This window comes from Gymnoscopelus microlampas (genome assembly GCF_963454915.1).
Source record: "Gymnoscopelus microlampas genome assembly, chromosome: 11".
Lineage (NCBI taxonomy): Eukaryota > Metazoa > Chordata > Actinopteri > Myctophiformes > Myctophidae > Gymnoscopelus > Gymnoscopelus microlampas.
This window is the reverse complement of record NC_139948.1, coordinates 31,688,082-31,713,227: the sequence shown is the minus strand read 5'-3', so window position 1 is coordinate 31,713,227 and position 25,146 is coordinate 31,688,082. Positions and strand designations below refer to the sequence as shown.

General features: G+C 42.3%; 1 protein-coding gene across 2 annotated transcripts in view; it reads left to right on the top strand.

Annotated features, from left to right (window-relative positions):
- The first annotated feature begins 2,244 nt into the window (after positions 1–2,244).
- Positions 2,245–25,146, top strand: part of lasp1 (LIM and SH3 protein 1) — a 35,348-nt gene continuing 12,446 nt past the window's right edge. The window contains exons 1-3 of one of the 2 annotated variants that reach the window (XM_084072801.1): positions 2,245–2,732; positions 13,173–13,267; positions 20,898–20,982. In XM_084072801.1, coding sequence (XP_083928927.1) covers positions 2,664–2,732; positions 13,173–13,267; positions 20,898–20,982 — 249 coding nt within the window. In that variant the 5' untranslated portion in view covers positions 2,245–2,663. The remainder of the gene's footprint in view (positions 2,733–13,172; positions 13,268–20,897; positions 20,983–25,146) is intronic. The other variant, XM_084072802.1, reaches the window with a different exon arrangement.

The window sequence follows — 25,146 nt, the reverse complement described above, 5'->3', positions numbered from 1 at the left end:
CACATGAACAATTGGACCGCGACTACTTCCGGTTCGAAGTCGGAGTGACCGAATGGGAGTGAGCGAGTGGCCGAGATTTTCGGTATTGGAATCTGGCTTATGACTCTTTCAAAGTGACACATGTATTTATAGGCCGCTATCCGTCCTGTCTATGTAAGTGTCCTATCCGTCCTGTCTGTGTAAGTGTCCTATCCCTCCTGTCTGTCCTATCCCTCCTGTCTGTATAAGTGTCCTATCCGTCCTGTCTATGTAAGTGTCCTATCCGTCCTGTCTGTGTAAGTGTTCTATCCGTCCTGTCTGTATAAGTGTCCTATCCGTCCTGTCTGTATAAGTGTCCTATCCGTCCTGTCTGTATAAGTGTCCTATCCGTCCTGTCTGTGTAAGTGTCATATCCCTCCTGTCTATGTAAGTGTCCTATCTGTCCTATCTGTCCAATTATGTATTCCTATCTAATTGTTACAGTATCCACCATTTCTCAGCCATTTCGTGATGGTTCCTGTCTTACCTCACTTTGAAAGTGGCGCAGACACTTTCAAAGTGAGTCAATCAGATCACCAATCAGATCACAGTATTTCACCGTATTGTCACGTGTCACGTGAGGCTTGACCAATCGGTGTGTCATATTTAGAAAGTGAAAACAAAGTCTCCTGGCGGAGACAATAACTAGAAAATGTGCTCCTCGGAGCACAGGTCTCCGCCAGTACTGTTCCTGATGAATCCTGTCTTACCTCACTTCAAAAGATATAAATGATCTTTTGAAGTGACATACCTATTTATAGGTCTCTATTTCATCATGCGTCTCGCTAGCCAATCAAAGCACACCTTTTCAACATATTGTCACGTGAAGCTTGACCAATGTTAGCTTGGTGGACACACGGAAGGACGAGAACGAAAACATAGTCTCCTGGCGGAGACAATAATAATACATCGAACTTATAGAGAGCTTTTCTAGTTACTCAAAGAATCCTGACAAAACATAACAAATAACTTTATTAGAGTAAAGAAAGTCTTAAGAGGTGTGTGTGTGTGTGTGTGTGTGTGTGTGTGGGAGTGATTGATTGATTGATTGATTGATTGATTGAATACTTTATTTAGAAAGACATGGAAACAGTACATGGAAGTACAATTCACAATACAAGGTCCTCTAAACTGGATCGCTCATAAAAGCAAAAGTGTTTTGAGGGCAGTTTAAAAAAAGGGCATTAACACTTTACTAAACTGAAATCAATCATCAAATATCAAATATTTGGGCCCCTCTGTATTTACAGCAGTGGTTAGAAGGATTTTGTCACTCATATGGTACAAGCAGCCAAATGTTGGTGCAGCATGTCCGCAAGACTGCACAAGTTAAGGTTATTATTATTACATGCAAATACATGCACATTGCACATAGGCTACTGGGCTTTAGGTTACAGACTGTAAATCCTGACCTGTATAATAAAATGTCTACAGGTGCTTTCTTGACCCACACATGGCCTTAAAACCTGAGCAGTTTGTGTGCTGGGTCCACCTGAGGTGGGGCCTGACTGCCAAGGGGCCCACGGGGGGTTAATCCGTCCTTGCCTGTCACCTCAGGTTCGGTGCTTGGCCAGGAGATTGGCATCACCAGACCTGAGGGAGAAAAGGGGGCATACTGGTGGTGGAGGTCAGAGAGGTAGGGGGGGTAGGTTATTGAGGGGCCAGGCCATGATATATGTTGTGCGTGCCAGACAGGCAGTTATGATTCAACTTGATAGTGTGTGATCTTGTGTTCAACAATGAATGGGTGAGTAAACAAGGAAGTTTCACATGGAAGTGCTGTAAATTCATAGGGCGGCATTATCCATGATGCAAACCAGTATTATGTGGTTTGTAAAAACGTAAATGTGACAAACCACGTCACAAAAAGAGGAGAGCCCTTAACAAAACGGAACACACAGGTGTGCAGTTCTCATAATCTGGCAGCAGGTGTCGCCCGAACCAAATGCATCTAGCTAGGATCTCAAGTAGGACACAGGGCGAACGTGGCAAATAGAAAAATAGATAAAGATCATATGATTAGGTGTCAGAGTGTGTTAAAGTGTGTAGTAAATCGAACCAAATGGAACCCCGGATAGTGTACATATGGAAGGAAGTGGGCCCTATGGGTCCATTTGGTTCCATTTAGGACCTATTCTCGGGGGTTAACATGATTCACTGTGTACAACAACACACGGGCACCGCCGCCTCCTTCATGAAACGCAAACGCTAAAATCCCCCAATTCACAAAATCTGAGAGAGAGCGAGAGAGAAAAGACATTCCCCGCTCCTAGGAACAGTGAACCTCCTCCTCCCACCCTGCTCCTCCTGTTGCCTCCTTCTCCTCCTTCTCTCATCGTCTCGTCAGCGCGTGGTGGACTGGTTGGGGAAGAGAGAGGTCGCTTTTCCGTTCCGTGTCTGGTTGGTTGCTGACTGACAGCCAGCTGTGAGATTAACGTACAACACCACGGACAACAACAAGCTCTTCGCGGATTCCATTATTCAAAACTGTACAGTGATATTACTCTGCCACTGGTTCGTCATTTACCATTCACGTTTGGAGGAAACCCGCTCGACTGCATTATTATTTTAGTCGGAATATTCTTTACACAGTACTGCGTTATATTGAGTCGTTAGCTAGCTAAACAGAAGAGCATTCCTCCAACATGAACCCGTTGTGTGGCAGATGTAATCGAGTCGTGTACCCCACGGAAAAAGTCAATTGTCTGGACAAGGTAAGAAAAGGCGTTGCTTTTTTTTTTGCTTTCGCCTTTGAAAACAAAGTGTTTGTAATTGTATTCGTAATTGTACTTGAGGTTTCTTTTTTTTTGTTTTTTTTATACCCGAAGGAATTCCGTGGTTCTAGGCCGTTTTGTGAATGACTTGAACATCCATTAGGACAGGTATGTCGCTACTAGCTAGGCAAGCTAACGTAGGTTACACGGCTAGCAGCTAGCCATCGTCGCTAGCCGTGTACATCAAGGCGGACCCCGGCTATTAAAATCCCCCCCAGCTGTTGATGATGTGCTTGTTACCAGAAAGTGTTTTTGATCAAAAGGAGGCCATATATTGCTGCTGTACACGCCATAACATCAGCACTTTAACAACATACCAAAAATGCTTCACAAAATACTGCCTGCCCTGTCTGGGCCTGTAAAGACTGTCTGATACAACTATACTTGATATTGATGAGTAAATGACAGTTAACGACATATCTTTATAGAAGAACCCCTTTCAGATATAACGTTAAGTGATATTTTTAGACCATTTATGATCACATTATTTTAATTTGTTAACTTCCTTGTTGGATGCACTTGATGACCCAAATTGCCATGCTATAGATTGTCCGGACCAACATGCATTGGTGTGGGGGAGATGTGTCAAATAAAACGGCCTAATTCAAGGTGAAATGTATTATTTGTTTGTTTCATTTACCACATGAGCTGAGCCCCAGCATCCCTGGGGGTATATTTGCCGAAGAGAGCAGATCTTTTGACGAAGAATTTTGGTGTAGAGGGAAAAAAGCGGTCCTATTACAGTTGAGAGTCAGGTCTGTTTTACTAAGAATAGAGGGTTTAAGTGGTTAAACATTAGCCTAATCCGCGCCCAGGTATTAATCTAATCAACCCAATCCATATTCACTTCAGCGAGGTCACTCAAATAGCAACTGCCTACCGTTTGTGCGTTTTTTGACAGAAATATAGCATTTTCTGAAGGATTTGGTGTCTCTGCTTGAGTTCTGAAATGATTTGGTTGTTTATCATTCGGCATATTGATTGCTAAATGAAACCAGTGACACCATAACCTTTTCGATAACTGTTACAAGATGTGAAGCATTAGCCTATGGACTAGATTTATGCTTAAGAGATTCTATGGGTGTCTTTTTATTGGGATATGATTCGAAATTGTTGTATGTATGTTGGATATATGACGTAGTGCTAGGATCAAGCAGATAATTTGTCTAATGGACATCCAAATGGCCATTCAGAATCAATCCCTGTCAAGAGGTCCTTCCTTATCTATTGGGGTCGATAGATGGAGGGGTGGGAATAGAGGAAAGCACATTATCTAAAGTAACATTACCACTTGATTGGATGTCTTGATGCTCGGTTGCATGCATCAGGTTTTGAATGCACCATGACTCAGGCTTCCCCCAAAGTGCAGTGGAATGGAATTGAATTGTATATGTGTTTCAGCATGCCTTGGCATGCACACAAAACACAAACAACCAACAAAAAAACTAAAACAAACAATTCATGCTTAAGTCCCTCGGCAGGAGGGCATTAATGAACAGTCTGTCACAAGTGGATCTTAAATGTGTTGTGGAATCTGCCCGGAGCAGGGTGCATTCCAGCAGACAGACACTCCCATAAAACGTGCTCTGTCAGAGGCCCACTGCTGTCCTTTCTTCTCTGAGACATGCACAGGAGTAGCGCTAGAGGAGTCTGTCTTTGCTGCCATTGCGCATCAGCGCTCACCCCATAGACACACAAAACACCCTCCTCTTCCCTCTCTGTGGCACTGGCACTGGCTGCCCTTTAGTTTGCTTAAAGCAGCCGAGGTCACAGTGCCTGGGGATTTTCTTTTTCTTTTTTTTTGCACATGCTGATGCTGGCTCAGGTGAGGGCAGCGGAGTCTAACCGACAGTTACTGCTAATGCTGCTACTGCTTCTGCTGCAGCATTGGTTATCCATATCCACCAAATTGAATACATTTACCTGGAAATGTCTTCCTGTCATGGCATTCTGTGGACAGCCAATGCCACAGTCTTGCTTGTTTAGTGTCAACCACCATGGGCAGGGCTCAGCAGGAGGAGGGGGCAGTTGAGGACGTGGAAAGGCAGGAAGTGACTGTTAGGTGCTTTTGATGAAGAATACTAGTTAGTATTAGTATGTCTGCTTCTTTTGCCTTCAGTAGTTTGGGTGTTTCTTGGTGCTTTATGAGAATGAAAGAGCTGCTTGTTTGTTTTTCACATTGTAAATAAATAATGTAAGGCTCAGTTTTATGACAGCTGTTGAAGTTGGGCCAAAGGAACTTGGAAGGATGAGGGAATGGAGACAGTAGCGTTATTCATTATTGGCATTGCATAACATGTGAACCATACTAGTACAACATGGGCCATCAGGCAAGTTCATGTTTTTAGAAGGAGTGGATGTGTTTGTGGTTGTGGCAGTAGTGGCTCGTGATTGATTCATGTTGATATTAAAGCTGAAATCCATAACCATAATCCATAATAATTCATGTCCTAACAGGGATTTGAACCCTGGTCTCCCACAGGAAAGCCCAAATTTCGACCGCTTTCCAAGAAGGCAAACCCGTTTGGTCAGGGGAGATATTCTCCAACCACTTCGCACGCACGCACGCCACACACACGCCTAGGAGGCGGCTGGCCTACTAGGTTGGGTGTAGTCTGTTTCTAGGATGGCAACTAACTACCGTGTTTCAGTGAAATTCCTGGAATTTGGAATTGTTATATGTACATTTCAATGAATCCTGATGGTATTTAAATAGTTAAAAAGCATCGGTTTCTGTTCTGCGGTGGGAAGGAAAGAATGTAGCTAGGAGCTGCTCCCGTGCTCACCTTTACATTAAAACTCTTTCGTGTTTGATCATAATATAGGTAATGCACACACTGATGTGTCAGACGCAGGTTTCTACTATGTTAAGGTTTGTCTTCACAGCTAGCGACTAGCGTTATAATTGATCTGGTTGGGGATTAACATTTTGTGGTGCAAGTATGAGCGGCAGGGGATAGCACCTCATTCCTACTGCTACCTATGAGTTTCATGAAACCACTGAAGTCATTTGTGGGGAAAAAAAGCTTAAACACTTTAAACCTGGTGGTGTCCCTAATTTGGCAATGTCATTATAGGCGAAACATTTTCAAATTTCACAATTTATTTGTTTTTATAATAGCAAATAGTCGATCTACAAGCTCATGACTGCTATGCGACGCATCGTGAGCTTTTAAGTGGTTAACAGTGAGCCACGTTGCTGATGTATTGGTACGACCATAGGGCGAGGCATTATTCTGTACAAATCAGATGTCATTCTTTATTCGCATCCCCATCAGCTGTCACCAAAGTAGCAGCTGCTCTTCCTGGGGTCCACAACAAACATAACAATACATATCACATCTAACACTAATATAATTATAACATGGAATGGTCTTACTAAAAGATGATAAAAGCAGAGTAAAAACATCAGAGTTATTATTGATCATGTGTTTTTCAAGGAGTTTCTTAAAACTTGCCTTACTGGGTGCTTCAGTGATAGTTAGTTAGATAGGTAACAAATTTGCAACCTTTACTAGATCTATTCAGGTGATCTCATGGGCCTTTGTTTGATAGTGATCCATGCTTTTCTACGCCGTTTCTTATACTTGCGGACATGTGGATGTTTTTTCCTGTGGTACCAGTTTTGTAATGTCTATTGGCTAGCCTAAATTTAGATGTATTATTCTGAGATCTGATTCATGTTGTCCAAATGCCATATGAGGTTGGAGTCAGAGCAGCCTTTACGAGTCACCTCCTGATGACAGTCAAAACCACAACCACCTGAGGAAGTGACTCCACGTTGTCAGTTATAAGTCAGGTAGTTCTCTAATGCATATTTCATCAGAAGAGGAACTTTGACAAATACAGTACCCAGGTGAATGCTCTTCCCAGCAGTCTCCCTCCACAAGTCAAAATATTCAAAATATTTGAGATGCAAGACAAAGTCACATCCCTGAGGATACAAGGCGATATGATCAAATCAAATCAAACTTTATTTATAGAGCACATTTACAACAATCGCACTTGACCAAAGTGCTGTACAAAGCTCTTCCAAAGCCTGGGAGCGGCTGTAGCAAAGGCGTGGTCATCCCTACTAATCAGCCTGGTTTTAGGAACCTCCAAGAGCAACTTGTTGGTAGACCTCAGTGCTCCATATGGGGTTTAGGCTCCAAAAGTTCAGACAAGTATAAAGGGGCCAGCTGTTTCAAAAAATGTATAAACAGGCTCTGATAGCCACATTCACTGACATTCTAATGAATTTGGAAAAATGCCCTTTTCTCAGCTTTCTGTTGCTTTTTGGCAAAAACCTACATTCAACTGCCTATAACTATGGAACGGATTATCGCGACGACATGCCCCCCCCCCCCCCCTTTTAAATCGAGTTGGCTATAGACGATGTTTTACTCTGGCGGTTAATGAGTTAACCTAGACTAACAGTCGTAGTTGAAAAAACCTGCTTTTAACAACGGAGCTTATGTGTTGAAGGTGAAGGTACTGCAAAGGTGACAACAATATTGTTGACGTAGGAACAGATGTTTGAGCTGAGGAAACCCTGGGTATTGGTGGATGGAGCAGTGTCATGGCCAAAGAATATTATTTCTATTTTATTTTCATGGAGATTTTAAAAGTTTGTGTCCATCCAGATTTTGACATCTAAGCAGTCCTGTTGGCGCTGAAGTGAATTATGGGCATTGGGCATTTATTTATTTTATATTTCAATGACTCAGTGCTGAGTAGGACTGGTTTGTGTTATGTGTGAAGTAGATAGTATTTAATGTCAAATCATTGTCTGTCAGCTGGCCGACATGAAAGCCCTTGGCTGTGGTAAAATGGGATGCACCAGGTAGGCATATTACTAATCATGTTCTGAGCTTGGGTTTCCTCTCTTGGTAGTCAGATTTAGCAGTCACCTAAAATCTCATTCGCACTCTCCCTCTTAACCCATTTAGACCAGGAACTCCTATACGTAACTGTACCTTTAAATCTGGGAACAATTTTGGATTAATTGTTGCTTTGTACAGTATATGGCAACACATTTTTTTTTTGTAATTTTGGAATAAATATTTTAAGCTTTTCAGAAAATGTTTTTAGAATCTGCCTCAGGTCTAAAGGTCAGTAGTCCACTCATTAAAGGATTTTCCTGTGAATTTTACGGATGTCTAATCTGTTTCTTTGAATATCAGATGACGAAACTGACAGGGGTGTAAATCACAATATGGTGCGACATCGGTTCTTAAAATATGTTTGCCTATATCACTAATAAAATGTTTCCTCCATACAAATTGGTTCAATTCAGGGGCCTGCAATCAATGGGCCTCATTCACAAAGCTTGAGTACGAACAGATTTTATACGCAAGTGCAAATACGAGTGTTTCCACGTGCAAAGTCTGAGTCATCATTTGTTTTTGTATGTTTTTTTTGCGCTGGGTACACTTAATCTCACATCAGCTGTTGGGCACTCGTATGTGCCACAAATCATGCATAGCTGTTATTAGAATGCCTTACCCTTCATGCAAAAACAATTACAATTCAAACCACAAATAAAATGTTTGTGCTCAACATTCAGGTGATGTATTTAGAGCTGAATATAATTATGTCCCTCAGTGTTTTTGTAAGACTACAAGTCTTACAATCTGATGAAGACAGTCTGGATGAAATCTGTGTCCATTCCCAATCCTGATGTAGGATGCTATGCCCCTCAGTGATCAATAAAGTGATCCATAATCAGGTAGTGTGATAGCAGCATTCCAATATATCTTGGATTCTAGCATCATATTCTTTCTTCTTCTCTACCTCGGCAAAGGTGAGCAATTCTTAAGTAGAATAGGCTTATATGATATCCTGCCATGCTTTATTAGCCTATTAGTTGGTCCTTTGATGTTAAACATAGTAACCTTTTTCTTTTCATATACACATGAGATTAATATTTCATTAATTTACAGTTGATCCATTGCACAAGGATTTTTTGTTTCCATGTCACTTTGATGATACTGTCTCTTTTATATACTATGCTTTGAGTATAATCAGGAAGTATTACTCGACCAGTATGGGGAAATTATTTAACACCATCCATTTGTAAAGGGCTGGTTGCCCTAATTGATGCATACTAAGAATGACATATAAAGGGCTACCCGATAGTTATACCCCATGGGGGCAATGCTCTCATCAGTGAGTCCCTGGTTCGATTCCCGGCCGGCCGGACCATTTGCTGCATTCTCAATCCACTGTCAATACAGACTGTCTTACAGACACAGCATTTAGTAGTACCTTTGGGCAATGGTCACTCGCTTCCTTTTAGTAGTATGCATTGCCGAGTGCACCGTCTTACTTAGTCCCGGCCTTATTAACAGTCTTTGTCTGCTCAGTTTGTGTGTATGCAAGGTTTCTTGAAGTTGCAAATAGTCTCTTCTTATACAGTGCATACAGGTTCTGTCCGAGGCAAACTTGCTCTTCATCCTTGCTGAGAGGAAGTTGTTGGGCTGAGCATGCAGCATGTTCACTCTCGAGTGGAGTAGTCCCTGCTGACATGCATGCATCATACCCAGCAACACATAGCCCTACGCACACACACACACACACACACACACACACACACACACACACACACACACACACACACACACACACACACACACACACACACACACACACACACACACACACACACACACACACACACACACACAGAGAGAGTGTACATGTGTAGACACATACACCCTAGAGCAGCACTGATGCAGGACGACAGTCCTGATATTATGGGTGAATTATTTCTAGGGCTCCGTCTCTGCAGTGGCCTGGATTTCCAGATGACTGCCAGATCCTGCCTTGCCACCCAAGAGCCAGGTTTTTCTGGAGTTGCTGGATTTGGCTTGCCCACAGCTTGATAGCCTTTTTTCCTCTTTTACTTGGGAGCTCAACCCTAGCCCAATCCCCTTCCTCTTCCTTGGTATCTGTCTTCCTTCAGCTCTCCATTCACCTGAGAGGGCCATGGGATCTGTGTAGACTGCAGTGAGGATTGTCCTGTTGGAATGTGGGTCGGCAGGTTGGGTAGGTTCAAGAATTGTTGGCTAAATACTGGAGTTCAGCATACCTGCACTCTGGAAGCAACCCAAGGTCAATATTTACACCGGGAACCAACAGGAGGATCAAAGTCCGCACTCAGCTGATCAGCTCACCTTCACACCCTCCAGGATTAGCATTCATGCCTCTTTATTAGCATTACACTGTTTCGTTTATGCTTGGCTTACCAGTATTACAGATTTATGGAGGTGCTCAGGGCAGGGAATCATCCACGGGATAACCATCATCAAGGGAAATATCAGATTGGGCTGCTGTACGACAGGTAGATGGACTGACTACTGTGCCTTACTGCCTTCTGATGGCAACTGACTAATCAGGAAAAATTGAATCTTACCTGCATATGGTTGGTGTTCTGAAATAGGATTTGGTGTTGCAGTGCTGTAGCCAGAAGAACAGAGTGGAGGAGGAAAGAACAACATCATGTGTCCATCTGTGACTCCTGCAGTACTTGATTGTTATGTAGTGAGCTATTAGTTCGCATTTTAGGGTTTGGTCCAACGGAGATGGCTGTAGATCAGAGCTCCACTGACCATAACTTAAGGCTTGTGTCCAGTATGAGCCACCTCTTTTGTCTGGCCCAATGCACTATTACTGCTATTAAAGCTACACACACTACGCTGTACCCTGACTGTTTCCCGTTGTTGACACATACCATCCTGGGTGGTCTATTGCGTCCAGAGAGAACAAAGTACACCATTCTTCTAGCCAGACAATTGTCCTATTCCTGAATGTTTAACATGCATGGACAAGGACATAGGCTTTTCTCGGATCATTCCCGAGTTAAATGCTTATCGTAATGCTTATCATAGTGCTTTCATTGATAGGAGTGGGATGATGGTGGCTGTCATGCCCCGACTGCCTCAGCAGGCCTCATCTTGATGATTTATTGTTGGCCCGATATCAGTGCTTTAGCACGTGCGTTATCAACCTGTATCTCTTCACTAAAGGGGAATGATAGATACGTCCGTCTGACAATAATCCAGACCCCATTCCTTGCCCTTGTAAGATTGCATAAAATTGAACATGCGTTGTATGAGTGTGGGGTGGTATGTGTGACACAAATTGGGGACACTATTCTTTTGCATGCTCTTGTAATTTTACATTTCTCTTGTTTTCATGGTCTTCAGGGCTGTTTGGTTTGGAAATGAGTGTGCACAGTCACACATGGTAAAATCTTAAGTGCTAATATAATTATTTATTACACTGAGTTAAATGAACACTGAGAATTTGTGTGGGCAATTGCTGCAGAAAGTGATCAAGAATTTGAGAAAGAATGAGAGGGTTAGGAGAACGCCCTGAGGCAAGGACTCCCTCTTTTCCTCTCTTTTCATTCTCCTTGTGTACTCCTCCCTCCCTTCCCCTAGATGATAGCAGGAGCAGCCAGATCATTGCCTCACTCCCTGGTGTTTCTCTTCTACCATCTCGCGCTCTCTCTCTCTCTCACCCTATTTCTCTCCTTCCTTTCATGTTCTGTCACCCCTTCTGCTATTCTACTTGCCCCCCCCCCCCCTCCTCTTTATCCTAGGCCCCTTTCTGAGCCCTCAGGCTGCAGATCAGCCTTGTGCCAAATCGGAGAGGGAGGCAAGGCTCTTACGAGGACATGGAATAGATGGACAGACAGACGCAGGCCTGCAGAGAGGAACAGACGGATTGAGAGCAGAGAGAAACAATGGCACTGAGACCAAGCTGGGCATGGGAACAGTTTTTTAAGTGGCACACACTCAGAAGAAACACTGATGTTTTTTGTATGTAGCTTGAATAGATGGGAATCAAGATGTGGAAAAAAAAAACAGTACTTCCTTTGCGCATGTGTGCATATTACTCTGTGAAAACCTTCAAAAAAGGTGTGAAGATTAAGAACTAGCAATGCTATGGCCAGATGATGATGTTGATGCATGGCTTTGCCACCACGTGATTGCAGACACACTGGTGCTGCTAGCCTCCTGAGAAGTTGGGTTATAAATAACTCCTTTACATCTGAGAGAAAGAGAAGAAGTTTGGATTCCCTTAATGCTCCAACAAGCCTCCCCTCTGTCTCTTTGCAAGTCTCTCTCACTGTAAAATCAGCACCCATACCGTAGGCATCTGTGTCTGAATGTTGTTTTAGGGCTTTTCCATCTTAGATTAGACGCGTTTGCCCCTGCAGCGGACATTTCCCAACAAATGTGACAGATGGCCCCATGTCGCCTAGCTCAAAGCCAAAATGTGCCAAAATATGTGACGCAACTTTTGGCTTAGAAAACAGTAAACTGGGTGGGCATTTTACTAAATGGATAAGTAGCGCTTACATCCTCAAACTCCAGCTGTTTATGCTTCTGTCGGTGTCTTGTGTGCGTCTATAAATTCACAAAACCTGTGTGTCTGTGTTACGTCCCAGGCATAACTCGGGCACTGTCCGACTGATCAACTTAATGATATTAATATTGACCTACTTGCCCCCGCGGGGGAAAAACGGTTTAAGCTTAACCCAGCTGATCGCTGCCCACAAGGGTCGCTCGCTGACCAAGTAGGGGTTAGGTGTCTTGCTCAAGGACACTTCGACCAGTCATATTCGACACATTGTTGGCCAGGCCTGGAATCGTACCTGAGACAACTGGGGACTGCAGTTCCCCAGACAGGCTCCCTCACCATTCAGCTGTGCCGCCCCCTTAGAACTTGGCGTGTGTGTTGCCGAGGACCCAGGGTCTGCACTGTGCAGTGCAGAGTGGGAATTCGGTCAGACCAACGTTCGTGAAGAACTGAAAAACCATGAATGCCTGTATCTGTCTGTCTGTCCGTCCGTGGGTCTGTGGAGGACGCAATGAACCTGTGTATATTTGGTGGTAGGCATCGGCTTCTCTCATTGGCCAACCCAACCCATCGGCTTCACAGCAGTTTTTTGCGATGTCAGGGATCTTCGCATCTCCATATTTGCTCAATCGGCTGTATTTTAATCGGAGGCAGTTTTATACAATTGTTGTCACTTGTCAGCTTATGTAGCTGTAATAGCTATGGTAATCATTAGAAACTACAAGCACCTCGCTGTAGTTTTTTGAAGGGACTCGTTATTCCAGGTCCACTGCTGATGGAAAGGCAAACAATAACCGTTCACATAACTCCACTCCACAATGAAGCAGTGCGGCGCGGACTCATTTGGTCTCTTAACAGTCATGGAAATGCGCCCAAGTTTGTGAACCCTCAAGAGAATACAAAGTTGTGTGTGTTTGTGTCTGTCTGTCTGTGTGTGTCTGTCTGTGTGTAGCTCCTTTTGGGTACAAACGGTGCAACTGTGAAACACATTTCTCTAATCCCTCTTCCTAATTTTTCTCTCTCTCTTAGTACTGGCACAAAGGATGCTTCAGCTGCGAGACCTGCAAAATGACTCTAAACATGAAGAATTACAAAGGCTTCGAAAAGAGACCATACTGCAATGCGTAAGTTGTCGTTTCAGTCATCCTTTTATGTAATGTGCACATGTACACTCTATATTACCTCCACTGAAGACATCTGTGAATGACTGCCAATTATCGTGTGTGTCTATCTATTCTCTCGCTCTGTGTCTGATATGAGTTCATGCTTGTTCCAGGCCAGATGAACCTTCTCTGTCCGGTGGCTTTTTGGCTGTTCAGCTCTCCCAGAGAGAGGGGCTGTGTATATGTGTAGTGTGTGGGAAAGGCTGTGTCCCCACTCCCACTTTTCCCCTCACCCCCACCTATCGCCATGGGGAGAGAGTGGGGGGGGGTGTTGTCAACAATGGAAATTCCTTAAGTTCCTCTGCAGTGACATGCACACACGCACCAATACCCACATGTCCGCTCATGCTACCACGCACACACTGCTACTCCCACACATCCAGGGTGCAAGAGGAATCCATGGAATCTCCCTCCCTCGGTGCTCCCAATGATTTTTGCCGTGTGCGTTTGTGTGTAAGGGGATGCCAAGACAAGGCATTGCTTCATGTTCTGACAAGCTTCACTGCTTTGACTTAACTCTCTGACTCACCAGATAGCTTGCTCACTTTGTAGTCACATTAAGGGGCATACTGTTGGAACTTTTAATTCCCATCACATTTATATTTGCAATGCACAGTAAAGCCCTCAGTGTTAATACATCCATTCGTAACTCCGGAAGTGTTCAAATATGACGAAATGGACCACTAAGGTCTCAATCTCAGAGCTAAATTAATAGAGGTGTGGAAAATAAGATGCATCACGATTGTGATGTTACAAATACTTCCAGGAGCAGCGGCATTGACATGCGCATTGAACTGTGCGCAAACACTATAGGCTGCTAGGCTAACCGCTAACACAACGAGATACGTGGCTGAGTGACGTAGAGTAACGAGAACAAATATGACATAAAATGTCGTGCCAGGCCGGCCAGGGAGCAACAGGCAGACTCGAGCCGGGCACCGTTGGATACGCGTCGCCGTTGTGGCGACGTCTGGCCACATCTCTGTTTTACTACATAGTCTGTTAATTTAACGATGATGTACAACGCCAATCAACATGCTCGTTGGTCAAGCATTCAACAGATCAGCTACTGTATGTATAGTGAGTGACACTGTCGTACGACGAGGCTTCACGGTTACATTGATTTAAAGACCGAGTTAATTTCACACTGATGTTTTTCAGTCATAGTTTGTTTGTGAAGGCCCCTGCCTTAAGTTGCTATAAAAAAAACTTTTTGGGTATATGGCAGCAGCACACTTGTGAAGTTGTAATCTAATGCACTGCAGAATTTGTTTTGTTATTGAGGACTGAACGTTTTCACAATAGGTATTCTCTATCTGTAAAAAATGTTTAAAAACATTTTAAGACATTTATGTTAAGGACAGTGATTATACACACATTATATTACAGCACATTTAATGAAAAACTGATGAAAAAGTAGCCATGTGCAGTAATATAGAAGATTGAGATGCATTGTTGAATCAGGTGAATCGTAATGAATTTGTGAGGCCAGTGAAGATTCATACCTCTATAAATTAACACAGGATTGACTGTGCACTGTGCAATAACATTGCCTGCCTCCACTAGCATTGTTTCCTCATGGTACTTTTCTTACTACCCTTTTTGACAACTGTCAGGATTGACGGCAGTGCTAATTAGCTGCCTTGTTCCCAATTAATAAAATAATGTTTTGAAAAGTAATCCCTTTAATTAATGGAAAAGGACTGAAAACTGGCTGTTTTCTTCCTAGGGAAATACAGTAGCCACCCCCCTTACAGTATACAATATGCTCCTCCATCTGTCTGCACCACCCCTCATCCATTTTCAAGAAGGAAAGGCATGTTATGTATGCACCACATTTTTGGTGAGATTTAATGAGCTTTCCATCATGTTTTATACTTGACTAGTAGTTTAATTTGTCCAGATGCCTGAGACGTCTTCCTTTCTCATGTAGGTCATTTATTGCCCCTAAGCAGGTGTCCTCCAGCAAGCATCTCTGGTGTGTGTAAAGCCCCATTTATACTCTTTCAGAATGGATGCATACATTGTGTAGTGTCCCTACATTCCCAACACAATGTTAGGAATTGTTAACATACTCGGCTCCGTACTTTGTCTTTATTAAGGTTCAACCATTTAGTAAGTAAGTGCATTTTATTTATAAAGCACTTTCAAAACAATGTTACAAGGTGCTGTACAATGGACAACAATATAAACAATCAATTAAAACAATTTAAAACAAGGCACATAAGAGCAATAACACATCAAGAAATAACAGCAAATAAAAATAAAAAAAATAGCAAAACATTGACCTGCACAAGTGAGTGAGGTAACAACTTCATAAGAGAAAATGCTTACGAAACAAATGTGTTTTTAACGAGCTCTTAAAACCGTCATCTGACTCAGCATTTATTTTAGGGCAGGATGAGTCAGTCTGCAAACTTGAGCTAATGATCGTGATTTCCCTAAACAGAAAAATACCAAACATAGAAAAACAAAGTTGATTGTGTTCTTGTTGTAACTTACATACATGTACTGTATCTGTAGATATAGTGTATCTGTTTGTTTTTCTTCTTTTTTTTTCATGGACAAATTTTGCTACTGCATCATCTACTTGTTCTATTGGGGTTTGTTGGCGGTTGGAATACATAAATGTGCATTACCGGCACCTACTGTTCTCTTCATTCGGACTACTTGTCCTACATTGTCCCGATTTGATGCGCTACTACGTCTACAAACTTCACATGCATTTTTAAACTAGTAGCGCTAGCCTAGCTCTGTGTTAATCTCCCTGCTACCTTCTTTCTTCTTCCCTGTGTATCGTTTGACAGTGTTGGGAAAGTTCACTTAAAATATGAACTAGTTCAAAGTTCAGTTCACAACTTTTAAAATGAACTAGTTCAAAGTTCAGTTCATAATTCAAAATTTTGAACTAAAGTTCATGGTTCAAAAAATGAACTAGTTCAGTTCTTTTTCGTTCTTTTTTTTCAATATATATTAGTGCTGTCAGGGATTTTTAATCGCGATTAATCGCATGATTTGTGTAGTTAATCGCGCGATTAATCGCATATTAATCACATATTTTTTATTGGCTCAAACTTGAATGATGAACTGAAAAGCAGTGCATTGTATTGTATATGGAGCAGGATGCATCCAATATATTATTTATTATTATTACTATACTTTTATTATTTATCCAATACATTATAAAACCAATGTTATTGATTTAATTTTATATCCTCTCTGGTGTACATACACAAAGCACCCTATATTTATTATTTCCAGTGGTGTAAAGTAACTAAGCACATTTATTCAAGTACTGTACTTAAGTACAATTTTGAGGTACTTTTACTTTACTAGAGTATTAGCAGTTTTCAGTACTTACTTACTTCTACTCTACATCTCAGAGGCAAATATTGTACTTATTTTTAATTATTTGAAAGCTTGAGTTACTAGTTACTTTGTAGATTTTACAAATACATGAATCACTTCAGCCCTATTTAAGTTTTGGCTATTGGAAAATAGCCGATCTACAAGCTCACAACAGGTCACGGTGCGACACAGTGAGCTTGTAGATCTGCTATTTTCTAAAGATTTTCATTCATCTTGGGGGGGGCTGGGGGCTTGTCAAAGTGAGTGTATGACACTGTTAACATCAAAAGCCAGGTCCTAAAGTCGGCTGTAGCCTACGGTGCTACGACGCATCAGCCACGGACATGTTGTTGTGACATCCCAAACTCATTTCGCCGTTCCGCGGTGTTTACTTATTAATTCAGCCCAGCTTCAAGTTAATTTTGTCGGCAGTGAAGCCAAGAAAACAACACCGATACTTTGGAAGAGACACAAGTCAACTTCCAAATGCTTGTGGCCGGGAAATGAGTTTCGCAGAGCGGATAAAGTGTCAGCTCTTCGCCCTGGCCGAGTGGCCGTAACTGTCTGTGCTGCTCACTAGCTGTCGCTGCAATGAGGCTGTTCACTCGGACTCCGCGATGCGCACATGAATGTGAGACGCCGCCTTGCTTTTCTTTTTTTGGGCTGATGGTGCGTTCAAGACGCCTCGGAAACACAGAATAGGATGAAATACAACATGACAAACCGATGTAACCATGGGAATTTGGGACACTCTTGAACGAAGTTAAACTGTGAGAGAACGCCGTTCACAAACGCCAGAATGAACGCGTTCACGATAACATTCATCTATCGGATATACAGTACGTTCAGTTCACGTTCGCCCAAAATATGAACGAGTTCATGAACGATCGTTCATTGAACGCGTTCAGGCACAACACTGTCGTTTGATGTGTCCATCTTGCAGGGAATCACTACTTCCCCCTGCAGTTTTGTCCAGTATTGCTCCATATATACACGTCCGTAAGCTTCATGGCTTCGCGCAGGCGACAAATCAAAATGTACTTAATGTTGAGTATAAATGGGCCTTAACATCTTTATCCTTGACCACCAGTCCTCCTTTTTTTCCTGCATCCCATGTGTTTGAGTACAGCAGGATGAGGGCGTGTCAGACCCCGTTTATTATATCACTTTCTGTTTGTTTAAAGCCATCCTCGTTAGAGTAAACATCATCAGTGGAACAGTCTCCCGCTCCAGGGGAAAGAATGTCGACCCCGCTCCCTGTAATTCATATGTGGTAGTCTTCTGCATTTACAGTTACCCTTATATCTTTCTTCAGTAAATGATATAGGCTTTGTTTGTTTCCACTAAATGCTCAACAACTCATGAGCTGGGAATCGTTGCTCTCAGATTGGACAGCAGTAGCTCACATGGGAACTATGGGAGATTTAGAAAGGCAGATAAATAGATTGGAAAATTCTTTAGGTCCCCCGGAGACCGTGGGAGCCAGTGGTGGGATGTAGTCTCAGTGACTGATAGAGGGACAATATTAATTTAAGATTGACAAATCGCATATAAGCCTGGTATTGTTTAGACTTCATCAGTAGTTATTTGATTTAACGTTACATTCCAGATTCCCATTTACCACCATATTGAGTAATGGTTAGGGGACTTTTGGTGTGATGGTGTTAATGAATAACCACACTGATTAGAAAAGCACTTTTCACAAGGGTAAAATGACATCACAGGCTGCTTCCTGCCTTTGATGCTTTCTGCGTTTGTCCCAGCAGGCAAGCTTGTGTTGTTACAGGAAGCTGATTTGGGAGGATGCCCAATCAGCGAAATATCTCAAGACATGGTTTAAAACATTAGTTTCAGTGTGTAGTAAATTATGCCAGACTTTACTTGGCAAGATGTGTCAGTCTGACTATAATTAATCGCCACTAGGTCTTGCCTCTGTCTCTCGCCGTATGCTTGCATCTCTGCTTACCACCACCATCTCTACTGGCATCTCTACTACATCCTCCTATGAAATATTAAGTGTGACTGAAATCGAGACTCTTGTCAACATTTTTACTGTTAACTGTTGATTTGACCAGAAATCCATAGTAAGTCTGACATACTGTATATGTCTGCTGAACGATCCATTAAAAACCTCTCCAGGTTTGAGAGGGTGGAGCTGGTAAGAAATGTGAATTATAATCTGAATTATACAGACAGAACTTGTGTGTGTGTGTGTGTGTGTGTGTGTGTTATTACCTAATACCTGTTCGCCTCCTGCAGTCACCACAACCACCATGTTGACTGCTCCGTCCCTACATTGCTCACAGGGCTGTGTGTGTATTACCTTCACCTCTGTGTGGGACCTATTAACTTGTTACACAGCCAGATAGATAGGTGATCATTCTAATGTCTGACTCATGCCCTTGGTTGGGCTAGTGCCTGCACTTTGCCTTAGACACATGCATGATTACACACACACCAACGCATCACCTACAACTCCCTCTTCAGCAACTATGCTTGCTTGTGCAGCACAGTTGTGTGTAATCTATATTCAAATTGTCTCAAATTAAATGTAAAGCACAAGCTCAAATGCTACATTTACCATGATAAGGATGTTGGAACTATGGGGTATCTGTGTGGCTTAAATACACACCCTGTCTCTGCCCCAAGACTAGCAGTCGTTTTCAGGCACTACGATGCGTTTGTAAATCCAACCGTTTGTAACCACACCACAAGCCGGGCACACCCAACTCCAGAAATAAAATTTGTAAATGTTATTTTCATGACTTTTTTTATTAATAGATATATTAATAGTATATTATAAATGATACAAGAGTATAAGAACGTTGGAGAAAGTTATTTTTCTGTCTTACAAAATAGTTCTCTGCCTGCTGGAGAATTGGCAACATGGCAAACATGGCATGGCATGGCTACATTTGGATGGATCTGATAGAAGCCTTTCAGGAAAATGAGCTCTAGTAGTGTGGCTAGTAAGAGAGGAAACATGCACAGACCTGTGCAGGGGTATGGGATCGAATGCCTGGGTTCTATATGACTGGTTGAAAACCCCAAATGTTCGCCTTCAGTCTAATTTTATATCCAATTACATGGTCCTCTCTCCACAGTAAGTGGCTGTTGATTTGCTTGTTTGTGCAATATTCAACGTAAGATAATTCAACCACATTCCTTTGAAAATTACTTTTTATTGTCTCACAGTTTACATCAGAATATACTAACTTTATGTAAGTGTTTACCATGTTGTCAAGGATACGATAAACATGTTGCCTAAATATGGCTTGGCTGAAGGCTAGGGGGGGTGGGGTTGAGATTTTGAGGTCGCCCCACACCCCGAGGCAGGCTGTATACTGTAGTCCATATGAGATTTTACATAAAACATCCCCTGCTCCTGGACTCGATCTTTGTGTATTCGCTGCTATGGGACAAGACTCAACTGGCAGGCACCATTATTTTTGGATTGAACAGATCCTATAGAATAGAGATGCCGTCTTGTGTATGAAAAATAGTGTTCACACACGAATCATGAACAGCAGTTTTAAGAAATCAACAATAGCCATCTTGCAGTGAAAGCCATTGGAATGTCTGGCTCTGTCCTCTTTGTGTGGTGTATCCATGTGGATGCTGCATGTCTGTGACTTTGTTTGTTTGTGTTTGTGTGTGAATTTGTTTCTGGTAGTGCATTTTATCAAGGGCAGCAGGAGGTAGGTTGGTTATGGATGTGTGGCTGTCCAGAAAATTCCCCGAATCCATTGAGAAAGAGCCTTGTGTTCACGCTCTGCTGAAGGAGCAGCCCATGACATCATTCACTCTCACATATCGTTTCTCTCCAAACCTCTGCTTTTCTCTGTCTGATGCACGCTGTTCTTCATGTTGTTCCCTATAGAGCTGTCTATGTTCAATAAGCCTCGTAGCGTGTTTTCCACACCTGCTATGGCTTGCCTCCAAAATGACAGTCTTGAAGCTCTCATCCACACAAATAAGTCTCTGTCTGCACTTCATTTTGAAAATACCTTTTTTTTACAGCATTATGTGTTCTACTGACACGCCTTTTGTCTACAGGGGCTCCTAACTCAACCCGAGGACCACCTTGAGTGCATAAATGCACTCTGTGGACCCGAGGACTGCACACTGCTGTTTTCCATTCACAAACTAAGCTTGTTTTCCACACTGGGTGCCTCTATAGAAGACTGTGTATGTCCTTTTGTTGTAATGATGTTTTATGCATTCTCGTGTGTTTATTTTACAGACACTACCCCAAGACAAACTTCACCTGCGTCGCTGACACTCCAGAGAACCTTCGCCTCAAACAGCAGAGCAAGATGCAAAGCCATGTAAGTCCTCCTACTTGCAGCTAGTGACTGACTTAACTGTAAAATGTAGTTCACACACACACACACACACACACACACACACATATATTGTATTCACACCTTGTCACAACTTTCTTTTGGGAGTTCTTTTACTATCACAAGTGAAAGTTTCAAGTAGACAGACAATCTGATAGATATATCAAATGCAACATGATGGAACTATTCCATCACAGTATTCAAGTGAATACTGTAATTGCATGTCAGCAGTTTTTTCTTTGAGACAAAGATTTCCAGAGGCCTGTTAAACAGCATTTTTGTGTCTATATATTTGCAATAGATCCGCTAAATCATTTCCTACCCAATCTAGATCTCACTGTCCTCGGGCTATTTCTTAACCACAGAAAACACCAGTGTGGCTGTTCCTGTATAAACTAAAATAACAAAGATCCAAATATATTCCTGGTAGAAGGGAAAAAAGTCTCATCAGACCAAAATACCCATTTGAACTAGGTCATGTGTTATTGCCTGTATTAAAGACGACGATGCTGATGGGGAGAGACTTGCCCTCCACCTCAGCAAGAGTCTTACAATAGCCTGAGCTTTCACGATGGCCTACCTACAGTATGTCAGACTTAACTATGCATGTGTATGGAAGTTAACCACCTTAGGTTTAGCAACAACACTGGCCAACATTCTGTACCCCCCCCATCTTTAGACTGCTAAAGATATCACAGACAGCCTCCATAAAATAAACACAGACGTTAATCCAATGTTAAGCCTGGCTCGAGGCTAAATTGCTAGTGCCTCCCTCTCGGACCCCCCCCCCCCCCTCTCTACATCTAATCCTGACTTATTCATCTGGAGTGGACAGTAGTGGGTTTCTCTCTTTTATTACTCTCACTTACTCCTCAGAAGGTGGTAAATAATGTGGATCTAAAGACACATCTACTTCTCTCAAGGTGTGCCTTCTATTAATATTTAATCCATATGATTCTTTTATCACAGGAACATTTTTGAGTACTATAGACTGGCTGACTGTGGCGCTCAACTGAAAAACCAGAAGCATGACAAAGTATGTTATTAGTACTCTTAATTAGTAATTAGAGTACACTACTCAATGACATTTTGAATCAGCTAAATGTCTAAAATGCAATGTTTAAGACCCCATCTGCATCTGAATACCTTATTAGCGGTGCCAACCGCTCTATATCGGACTTTGTCTGTGTGTCCGGGTGTCCGTGTGTCTGTCCGGGTGTATGTCTGTCCCATAAACAAATATTGATGACAACATCAATACGGGGCTCATCAAAGGCACTGCTTCCTTCACACAGGGTGTGATTTTTTTATTCAAGGGTGTCATACCTGTCATCATTGTTAATTATGAAGATATCTATTTCATTGTACATTTGGAATAATTATTCCCCCCAGGTGGCATGCCGGCCATGCCAAATATGATGTTGACAGGCCCTCTCCACTAGCCTGGTAAAGCCCCTCCCTCCGGAAAATCTCATTTCCATTTGATTTCAGGAAGGAGTCTGGCCTGAAGGCTTGTCTGGGCGTTTCTAGCCCGTTCACCAAATGGACGAGCCTATCAGCGACGTCGCTCATCGTTCTGTGATTGACTGCGAAAGTTGGCCAATCAGGTGGCGAGTTCGAGTGAGCCCGAATGGAACCGAGTGCAGCCTGAGTGCAGCCGACCAAAAACGAACGGCAGCCATCTTTTTTGACCGCAGTGTTTTCTACTCTCTTTTAAACTTCAAAACGCTCTCAAACTTCTATTTTGAGGCACAGAATTTACTTTTAAGATATCGTTTGGATAGAATTTAGTTGTTTAACTTCATATATGTGTTTAAAAATAAAAATCACACCCTGTGTGAAGGTAGCGGCGCCTTTGATACATTATGTCATCGATATGTGTTTATAATGTGTTTATAGCCATGTGTCACGTGAAGCTTGACCAATCACTTTGTTGACGGGTCTGACCAATCAGAACGTTGACGGGTCTGACCAATCAGAACGTTGACATGTCTGACCAATCAGAACGTTGATGGTGAACACGGACAAAGTCAGGTATAGAGCAGGATCCGCTCTATACACGCATGTATCCGAATAAGGCAACCTATTTTGGGCATGGCCGTCTCAAAAGTCCTGTTGCGTCACATTTGTCTGGAGGTGGTAAACATGCACTGGCTGAAGGGGAACACTGCTGATTGGCTGAAGGGGTTGTCAGTCAACGGTATTACTCCCGCCCAACTCCAGCCCACAGCCAAATTGGCGAATGCGCGATCATGCCAGACTCACTCCTGAAATAAATTACAAATTTGATTTGTGGAGGGAGGGTTTACCAGGCTACCTCTCCACCTCAACACCATGTATACCTAAAGAAAGGTTTTGTTGATTGACTTATGATGCCTATTCCCTACCCCTTTTTCCACACAGAACCAGGAGGTAACATGCATACAAACTGGCTCAATAGCGCCCCGTGCCAAACAGGACAATGTGGTATTGCAGGTGAAAGTGCTTTATAAGCCAGAGAGAAGTTATTTGGAATGAGTATATCTGAGGCTTGATTTAGGCTCAAACCTTTTGAAAAACGTTTGAGGGACATAAACAATATGATATTAAATATTAAATATATTTTTTTAAATTCATGGTGTAGATCCTTTAAAGTGCAGTAAATGTCAATGTATTGAAGTACTCTACAAGGAGACGTATTCTTTACTGATTCTTTGGTGTGCTGCTCGTGACCTGAAGTGAATGGTTGTCTGTCTGCATCTCGTTACAGTATTGCATTATGACATTACATTGATAACAGACCTGTCAAGAATACATTGTTATCTCACCTTATTGTGTTCACTGTTTCTAATTTCCCATCTGGTGCCTCACCTCATAGATTCATAAAAAAACCTTGATGAATAGCTTTTGTTTGCACCAATTAACCCTTTAAGACCGGGAAAGCATCATTTGTGTAATTTTAATATTTCTTTGGGATATTCAAAAATAGCAGATCTACAAGCTCATGCCGCGCTATGAGCTTGTAGATCTGCAATTATTATTTTTTTAAGTCGTGATAAAATGTCTTCTAAATCCTAACAGCTGTTTCTATATCAGTGGTTCTCAAACTTTTTCATGTGAAGGACCCCCAGAATTATATTTATTTGGCCACGGACCCCCATCTCAAAATATGTCGTTCCAGGGACCCCCAGAAGCAAAGATTTGATATATATATATATATATATATATATATTCAAAGATTTGCACAAATCTTCACGATTTAAAACAAATAAATAGCAGATCTACAAGCTCATAGCGCGGCACTCGGTGCCGTGCTATGAGCTTGTAGATGTAAATCTAAAAATGACATGACGGATGCGTGCGTGCGTTCCCGGTCTTAAAGGGTTAATGGAACAAGCCACTCTTGTTTGTATAATGAATGATCGGACCAGACCATCTCCAAACGTGGTCTGGCAGATTTGATCACATTCTGATTGCAATGTGTGCAGTATTTACACCTTGCATTAACACATTGTCTGCCAAAAACCTTTAAAAAACGTTTTTTTTCAAATATATGTATTTTTTGGGTGGCATGTTCTATTGACTGTAAGCAACTACACACTGTGTTGCTGTGATGTATTTTTGGCAAGACATGCTATTTTCAACGGCGTATAACAAGCGTAAGGTCACGTTTTTTGTCTTTCTTTCGCGGAAGCACAGTGAAACCCGCCGTGATTAGCAACCATCAGAGGATCGATCATACTGGAGATAAATATTCTGTGAATACTTGAAAAGGTAAGAAGATCGTTAAAAATGATGGCAGAGGCTGCAGCGTGTTTTAGAAAACCCCTGGCAGTGAATGTGTTAATAAGGTAATCATGTTGTGTAATCATGAATGACTAGTGATCCGGTGGCATGTACTTAGTCCTTACTTAGGCCTTGTGTTACAGTGGTCCTGTCAGTGGATACTGTGACAAACTGGGATTGATTACTAAAACAGTGTGAGCATGTACTGTACATGCACATTGTTTTGCTCACACATTAGCCCACATACCCATATTCAAATATGGGAAGTAAACCTTTTGACACTTAATGTAGTAGGGCGTGTGTCTGGGTGGGGGTGTGTGTGTGTGTGCATGCTTGTCTGTGCACGTGCCAGTGTAAGGAAGTGGACTGTGTGTGTGTGTGTGT